Source organism: Triticum dicoccoides, chromosome 3B, assembly GCF_002162155.2.
Source record: "Triticum dicoccoides isolate Atlit2015 ecotype Zavitan chromosome 3B, WEW_v2.0, whole genome shotgun sequence".
Lineage (NCBI taxonomy): Eukaryota > Viridiplantae > Streptophyta > Magnoliopsida > Poales > Poaceae > Triticum > Triticum dicoccoides.
In genome coordinates this window covers 83467011-83476474 of record NC_041385.1, presented here as the reverse complement: position 1 = coordinate 83476474, position 9464 = coordinate 83467011, and the positions used below count along the sequence as shown (strand labels likewise).

The 9464-nt window shown below is 43.3% G+C and overlaps 1 protein-coding gene across 1 annotated transcript; it reads right to left on the bottom strand.

Moving 5' to 3' along the window:
* Positions 1 to 3575: 3575 nt before the first annotated feature.
* On the bottom strand, positions 3576 to 4460 carry LOC119280863 (RING-H2 finger protein ATL2-like). The gene has a single exon (XM_037561565.1). It carries the CDS (start codon positions 4374 to 4376, stop codon positions 3738 to 3740), a length of 639 nt encoding a protein of 212 aa, XP_037417462.1. The 5' UTR covers positions 4377 to 4460; the 3' UTR covers positions 3576 to 3737.
* Positions 4461 to 9464: the final 5004 nt, after the last annotated feature.

Sequence of the window (9464 nt, the reverse complement as noted above, 5' to 3'; positions counted from 1 at the left end):
ACCATGAATTCGTGAACTTGTTTTAAATTTATTTTATTTGTTTTTGCCTAGTTTTTGGCTGACTGATTTTTTTATTTTTATCTTCTATCATTTTATATATTTTTGAAAAATGTTCAGTGTGCATTTAGAAAAATCTTCAATGTATATTAGAAAAAAGTTCACCATACATTAAAGAAAAATTCACTGTGTATATAAATGTTCATCATATATTTTTTAATGTGTATCTGAAAATGTGTTCATCATATATTAAAAAATTTCACCATATATTAAAAAAATTAAGTTTGTATTGAAAGATGCGCACCATATAATAATAAAAAAGTTTATAGTACAGAAATTATAAAGAAGTTTCCTAGCAAAAAAACTATAAAGAAATTTAAACTAGAAAACGAAAGAAAACTAGAAGAAAAACCATACTTGGAAGAGAATAGAAAAAGTCAAAGAAGACAAAAAAAGTAAGCACAAATCGTACATTTTTTTAGGGGTCACAAATCGTACATATGCTCGCTCGTGTCTCCGGTCTCTCATGCCCGCAGATGCGTGCGCAAGCCCAAGGCCCATGTAGCAGCTAACGACGCGAGCAACCTGACGCGTTGCCCGCTACAAGTGACCCATATCATCTCCCAACTTATACCGCGTGAGACGATGCAATCCAAGTTGTGCAGTGTCGGGTTGGTGGTGGGCCATATACCAAGCGAGGCAGAAATCATCCAAGAAATTACAGAAAAACTCTCACCTTCACTTGTACCATAATTTTTCTTTTGTAATGAAAGGCCCATTGGACCTCTCCCTTCCCTCCCATTGCATGGTCGCGTCCAACTGTTCACACGTTAGACTGAAGAGGATGTGCATAGATCCGCTACCTCTGCCGAGTCATTCAGCTTGCCGCATCGGCACACCCATGGTGGCGGTGATTATGTAGGCCTATGCTACATTAAACTGCTTTTAAATGTAAATTCTTAGAATAGATACTACCATTGTTTAGTTAATACATTTTTATTTGATAGACGATAGGCCATACATCCTTATGGCCCATATTTAGTAATCACCATCGGCATTCACAAAAATCAATAGCTTGAGCATCGAAGCAACATCTTTTCAATAAAAGGTAATAAAGTAATAATATAAAAAACATACTAATTAAACCAAGCTTCCACAACAACATGATACCAAGAGCTAGTCAAGAATGAACACATCCAAATCATTAAGTAAGAAAGAGTAACAATGATCTACGATACAAGAAGCAACATCGACCATACCTTGACAACACATGACCGCAAGAATGATTGTCTGGAAAATAATGCCTCTAGCAAGTGAAAGGCGCGCAATCGTTGTCGTTGCCAAATTCAACTACTTGGGTTAAGATCATACATTTTCACCCTTGAAGATTACATCGAACAATCTCCAAACAATACATTCTTTTTTTGTGGATACGCAAAGCTTGCATATCATTTCATTGATAGAAGAAGTTAAGAGTGAGTACAGAAAGTGGTACAACGCATGACATGAACGCACGAGGCATGAACATGGCGACCAGAGCAGAGGGACATGGGATGCTCAGCCCAAACAGAAAAAACACGGCTAAACTCACCATCCTGGGACACAGCTCAAACCAAACCAACAAAACGCCCAACATCTTCAAATCTACCTCTGAGGACACCGTGAGCAAACAAGACGACGCCTTCATGAAGGAGAACGACGCGGGGACGCCATCGCCGTCTGATCCGCAAAAACGAACCTAGGGTTTCCCCTGCTGCTCGAGGAGGGGCACAGAGAGTGGCCATGACTGCGCCTTCAAGAAGGTGACGGCACCCGGGAGTGTCTCCGCTGCCGGCATCGAGAGATCAAGCAAGGATTTCGCCTTGGCCGAGTCTGAGCAATCCCAAGCCGTCGGGGCAAAATTCGAAGAAGCGGATGTCAGGTTGAAGGCCAAAACCGCTACCGCAGGAAGGGAGGCAACGCCCACCAGCAGAGGAGGCATCCAAACAATACATTCAATAATAGAGCAATGAAGCACATCACCATGGCACCACCAACTAAGAGCATCTCTAGCAAAACCCGCATCCCGACCCGCAAAACGTGTTTGCAGTTCGCGGAAAAAACGGTTGTGCAGGCCGGCGCGAACAGCCGCAGAGGCAGACCCCGCAAAGCCGACCCGTAAAAGAGCATCTTCCCCGGATATCCTCTTTTACGGGTCGGCTTTGCGGGGTCTGGTCTGACGCCACTCCCCCCGGCCCGCAAAACCTAAATTTGCACCTCAGTTTGACACAACATAATGCATTTCTTTGCTTTTTCAACAACATTGGATACGTAGGGCATCACCAAATCTTTGCTAGAATAGAAAGACCAAAGAAAACAAGAACCACAATTATGCATTTTAGAAGATTTCCAACTTCCATAAATGCTTCCACTAGTTGAAGCAATATCTTCTCCATGCACTCATTGTTGATCTGTGGATTCTTGATCTTGCATTCTTCATTCTTCTTCTTTGGTTCTAAAGAAGTAGATGTTGCTTCCCCCTTCATTGCCTTCGATTGTACTAAGGAGTCCACGAACTTCTATTAAGTTTTTTTTTCTATCAATAAATCAGTGTATTCGCATTCCAGAAACAAAATGAGCACCTGTCTTCCTACACGCATGATGATGTTCGAAATAAGCTAACGCAATTGAACCAAAGAATGAGCTATTGAAATGAGCCGAATGAAAACAACACATACCCCGTCGTTTTTGCATTTGAAGAACACCCATCGGGGGTGCTTCGGCGTGCCCAAAGTTAGCCGTAGCACTATCCGCGTGCAGTCGTCGCACTGTATGAGCGGCATCGGCGAGCCACAGAGCCTCTGCGCGAGCGCCGAGCCCGGCGGACGATCGACCGAATCCATGCCCGCAAACCGGCGGCGGCGAGAGGACGAACCCACACCTGCATGCGGCGGTGCGACTTTGCTGAGGCTGCGCGAGATGCTCCCCGACCATTCCATCGCTTGGCACAGCCACCGGCGGCCGGAAAAGCCAAATCCGACTGCCCACGATGAAGGGCCGCAGATCCGCAACTTCCCGGCCCGCCGACGCAGGATGGGAAGGGGGACGGAGGGCAACCTCGTGTGTGTGGCGGCCTTTCGGCGTGCTCCAGCCGGCTACTTTCGCCGGAATCTTGGGCGGCGGCCCAGCGGCGGGGCGAGGGGAAGAGGGGAGGTGGTTGGTGGGAAAAGCGCGGGCTCAAATGTCCTCCCCACCAATCGCTCCCGCTATATACAGGGCACTGACGGGCCGGGAAGGAAACCCGCGTATTCGCGGGTTGGGATCAAGTTTTTACCGCGTCCCTCAAAAATTTTTGCGGGCCGGCCGCGTTTGCGGGGTCTATTCGGGCGGGATTTTCCGCGCCGACCCGCATTTTGACGGTTATTTTACGGATCGGAGCTTTTTGCGAGGTCTGCTAGAGTTGCTGTGAGGTTGGGCCTTGGGTTTTCGCCGGGTCGTAGCGCGTCATTTCTTCTAGTGTAATACTATCTGTGCGCCAAATTCACCTTAAAAAAATTCCACGTGCTAAATTTGTACTAGAAAATTAGCCACACCGAGCATCACCAACAAAAATATATTCAGTCAGATGGAATAAATGCGCCCCAAATTGATGATGGTCCTTGACGCTGGTGCACATCTGTGCCGGAAGGAGCAAGGAAGCTTCCTCGCATCCACGTCAGAAGGAAACGGATCGGGCGGAAGGAAAGACCCGCCTCGTCTTGTCAAGATCCGTGCCGCCCGATTATCACCGGCACTCCGCCCTTGGCCGCGGCGTCGTCGTCGGCCGCCACATCGACGCGCACCTCGGGATGGGCCACGGCGTCGTCCGGCGCCTCGACGGCGGCGCGGCACAGGGGGCACGTGGAGTTCCCGCGGAACCAGGCATCGATGCACTCGACGTGGAACCGGTGGCCGCACCGCGGCAGCGCGCGCGCCTCCTCGCCGCGCTCGAACTCGGCGAGGCAGACCGCGCAGTCCCCGGCGCCGACGGCCACGGCGACCACGGGGAGCGCGCGGAGCACCGCGGGGTCGAGCCCCCGCGGCGAAGGCGCCTCCTCGTCCGCGTCGCCGACGTAGATGGCCAGGCTGCGGTTGAGGCGGCGACGATCTCGCGCGCGCTGGCGCCGGCCGCTGTTGTAGAGGTGCAGGGCGATGAGGGCCAGGAGGACGCCCGCGAACGCCCCGGCCGCGACGAACAGGACCTTGCCGGCCGTGGCGTAGCTCGACGGCGCGTCCACCAGCCGACTGGTGTTGGGCTTGGGCACCTGTGGCGGCGTGTTCGGTGGAATTGGTGGGTGCACGCAGGCTCGGCGGCGGCATGGGAACCGCGGGTCGTCCTTGGCGTCGGGGTGCGCGCCCATGGCCACGGCACGGTACGTAGATCGTAGCTGCACTGCACGCACAGCAAAAAAGAAAGACCGTAGCTAGCTTAGCTGCACACCGCGCTCGGCTCCACTCGTTTAGGAGACTTGGTGGTGCGTGCGTGTTGGTGCAGTTACTTATATATGTAAAATATGACGAAAATATCCTCGCTGATGCCGGGAGAGAAAGCGCTGGATCAAGGGGTACTTTGGGGTTTTGGTTAGATGATTCTGGCGGGTCATGCGGGGTACGCCGGCTGGGGAGACTCGACTGACTTTGGAGCTTGCACTTCCAAGAATTCCACGATTTAGAGCGACTATGATATGAGACTAGAGACTGGACTGGGACTCTGGGAGGCAGCGGGCAGCGGCCGTTGCCAGCAGCAGCAGGCCACATGAGACTAGACTTTGGAGTCGATTGTACGGTTCGGACCAGCACGAAAGTTCCCCGAAAACACTCGCTGCTCGGAGCATCTCCGACGGACGCATTTCTCCTCGGCGCGGTACAATTCTTTTGCAGCGTCAAAATGATATTTTTACACGCGGGTGCGACGAAGAGGTTTTTCAGATGCACAAAAATACGGCCCCAATCCAAAGGGCCCACTGCAGCAGCTCAGATTTTGCAGCGCGCACGAGTGGGCGCATCAAATACACAGCGCGCGATGCAGTTTTCCCAGCGTGTTGAACCTTGTTTACCGCGCGCAGGATTATAGCGCGTCTGCTGGAGCGCTACTTTTGGTCGAGCGCGCTATATAGCCGTTTTTCTTAAGTGCACGACTTATTTAGCGCATCTGTTGGAGATGCTCTCATAGTCTTTATCTTTGCCCGCTCGAACGGCTGCCCGCGCAGTAGCGGTCGCTGGGCCTTGGGACCCCTCATAGATGATCGACCAAGAAACATATGTTACGGGACGAAAACCTGATATCACCACACCTAAGATGAACAAAGTACCAGGGAAACCCCTGTGATAAAAAGATAGCAATAAAATCTATATCTATATCTGTACCTAATCTATCTATACCTTATATATCTATCTATATACTACCTGTATCTATACTTAATCTATATCTATCTATATGTAATAATAAAGGGCTATTGCTTCTGGCGACACGTCATTAAAATTGCCTCCGAAGTTGTCAAATATTATCAACGGATGCCAGTGATAAAACACTTCTCACACAGAGGAATCCCCGCCTGGGCTGGCCCATGCAGTAGGAATTCTATACTGCACTCTGCGCGCAGGGAAAAGACACAGCGCACCTGTTTGGGCCGGTCTGTTTTTTAAATTTCGTTTTCCTTTCCATCTTTGTTTTTCTTAATATTTTGGGACTTAAAAATTGTTCCAATTCTTTAAAAAAATAAGAATGTTGAAACAAAAGGTTTAATAATTCATAAATGTTTGTAGATTCACAAAATGTTTCAGGTTTTTAAAAAATGTTTGCAAATTATGTTCGCAATTTTGAAAACAAATGCTCGGCAAATGAATTTTTCTTATGATTTTTATAAAAAAGACCGTGTAATAAAAAAGGTTAATCAAATTGAATAAAATTTCACCAATTGAAAAAATATTTATGAACTGAAAAATATCTTAACAATTGAAAAACTGTTCATGACTTTCAAAATATTTTATTGATTCATAAAGTGTTCGGTGGTTCAAAAATGATCATGCATTTCAAAACATGTTCATTAAATTAAAAACATGTTTGCGAATTTCAGAAAATCATTCCACCAATTTCCAAAAAAATGTTCTCGACTCTAGAAATGTTCGTTTATTCAAGGAAAATGCCTTAGAAAATGTTCACAGTTAAGAAAAAATGGTTTACAAATAGTATATAATGTTCATTATTTTAGACAATGTTCAAAAATCTGTAAATATGTTCACGAATTTGTGTTCACAATTTTATATATGTTCACGGGTTTAAAAAATGTTCATGATTTTTGAAAATTGTTCACAATTTCACGAAAATGAGAATGATAGTGTATCTCGATGATGCAGCAAAATATGGTCATGGACATTGAAGATTATAATATATTTTTCTCCAGTTGCAACGCATGAGCCGTTTTTGCTAGTTAATAACAAAGCAAGACCGGCTTTGGTCGTCGATCATGTCGTTTTGCAGAAAACCCCCTATAGTTACTGGTAATTAAGCCCCAATACAATTTTAAATGATAAACAGACAAAAGCATTTCATTTTGCAGAAACCCCCCTGTAATTTTTGATAACTAAAAACATTTTGCATTTTGTAAAGAGCCCCTTGTTGTTTCCTAAATTCAACACGCAGTTTATATCATATGTTTTTTAATAAATAGTTATCTCTTTTAAAACGTAACTCCAATTTTAATGCGTTATATATGAAATTTGATTAAAAAAATGTGTAGAATCTGAATATTATGTTATTTTACCTTTTAAACATTTTTAAAATGTTATTTTGGGTGCAACCTTAACAAAAAGTGCACGATCAGTCTTTATTTCTTCTCGCTGCAGATCTAGATAGAAAATGAACAACTCAAGAAAACCAAATTAAAGAAGAAAGAAACCATTTATAACCACACATGCATGCGATGACAAAACCTTCCAGGGGCAAAGAAAGCAAATTTCTGATATTATGTCGAGAAAGAGAGATGCATCAGGATTGACACGCACATGTCGAGAAAGCAAATAATGAACGTGGACCTATTGAGGTCTTGAGTCATGATTATTGGATTAGGAACATGTGTTATTTTTTCTCCTGTTGCAACCCACATGCTCTTTGAGTAGTATATATATAATAATAAAGTGACTATTGGTTCTGGTTCTATGTTATCAAAATTACCCTTAAAGTTGGTGATATTTCCCCCATACCACCGCTAAGTGGAAAAATAGATTCATTTTTTCCTTCTCGAGTCTCCGTATTGAGAAAAGGGTTATTGCTTCTGGCGGTACGTCACCAAAATTGCTTGTGGCGTTTGCAACATGTATTCTTTATATGGTTTATTTTCGGAGACATTTTTTAGGCGCGGGCACATATTTTTTTTCTCCTATTGCAACGCACAGGCATGTTTGCTAGTTAATAATAAAGGGGCTATTTTTTCGGAATCATCAACAATTTTATTCCTCAAATAATGGCCATATCGTTTATAATTTTTGGAAGAATAAAGTCAGGGGAAAGGAGTCCCAATATTCTGAAGCTCTACATTTAAAGCAATGTTTTACCAAGCAATCGGTGACGAGGTTGGCTTCCCTACAGCATCGAACAAAGCTAACAGCTAAAAACTCCATCGCCAACATTGTTGCTTCGGTTATAACTGCAGCATCACCTCCCATGTATGCCTCTGGATTTGAAGCCACCTCAAGAGCATTCAAGTTGTCTGATTCGATAGCAATTTTGGAGCACTCAATATTAGCAGCAAGGATTAATCCATACCTGATTGCATTTATTTCTGCGGAATCTACCGAAATAACATGAGGCAGAACCCATCTCGCCGCTGCAATGAAGTTTCCATGTTCATCTCTCGCAACGGCTCCACAAGTCTTGCCAATGTATCAACATGAAACGAGCATCCACGTTGATTTTTACACTTCCTGGATCAGGATTCCTCCATATCTGGTCTAACTTTCGGGTTGGCTGGTTTGGTGAGATTGCATAATAAAGGGGCTATTGCTTCCGGTGGTACGTCACCGAAATTGTCCAAAAATTGTAAGATATTACCCACCGATGCCACCTATAACTGATAAAACACGCTTCACGTAGGGGAATCCCCGCCTGGGCCGGCCCATGTAGTAGGAACCTTCTATACTGCGCTCATCACGCTGGGAGAAAACACAGCGTGCCCATTTGGGCCGGCCCATGTCCGGGTTGCCTTCTTTAAAATTTTGTTTTTATTTTTGTTTTTTGTTTTCTCTCTTTGCTTTTTTTCTACAAATAAGTTAGGACTTAAAAAAGTTCCCAAAATTTTGAAAAATTGTTTTTTCGAACAAAATATTTAATAATGCAAAAAGTTTGTAGATTCAGAAAATGTTCGTGTTTGTAAAAAATGTCTACATATTCAAAAAATGTTCGCAATTTTGAAAACAAATATTTGGGAAAGCAAAAAAGGTTCATGCTTTTGTAAAAGAGTTCGTCTATTAAAAAATATTAATGAAATTGAGCAAAATTTTGTCAATACAAAAATGTTCATGAACTGAAAAATATCCTCAAATTTCAAATTTTTTTCGTGACTTACAAAATAGTTTACTGGTTCACAAATTTTTTGTCGATTCAAAAATGATCGTGCAGTTTAAAAAATGTTCGTTAAATAAAATAATGCTCTTGATTTTCAAGATTTATCCCACAAATTTCCTAAAAATATTCACAATTTAACTTTTTTGAAATAGTATACAATGTTTGAAATCTGTAAAAATGTGCAAGAATTTGACAAATGTTCACAGTTTCAGATATGTTCATGATATTCAAAAATAAAATAATGTTTTCAAGATAATGAGAGTGATAGTGTATCTCGGTCATGGAGCAAAATATGGTCATAGCCATTGGCGATTTTAATTTTTTCTCCCGTTGCAACGCACGAGCCGTTTTGCTAGTAATAATTAAGGGGCTATTGCTTCTGGTTTCTGGTGGTACGTCATGGAGATTGCCCATGAAGTTACAAAATATTACCCACCAATGTCACTTATAATTGATAGAAAGAAAAATCACACATTTTAGTCCCCCATCTGGGGCCAATACAGTAGGGACGTCCTATACTACGCTCAACACGTCGGGAGAAGACACGGCGTGCCTGTTTGGGCCGGCCCATGTTCGGGCAGCGCGCTTTCTAAATTTCGTTTTTTTATTTTCATTTCCTTCTCCTTTTCTGTTTTTTTACATTAATTCTTTTGGGATTTCAATAAATTTCCGAAAATTCAAAAAATTGGAACTTTGAAATAAAATGTTTTAGAAACCATAAAATATTTGTGTATTAACGAATGTTCGTGATTTTGTCAAAAAAATATTTTCTTATTCAAAAAATGTTTGAATTTTGATACCAAATGTTCTGGAAATCAAAAATTGATCTTGATTTTTGAAAAGGTTCTTGTATTAAAAGATGTTAATGAAATTGATTTTTTTGCCA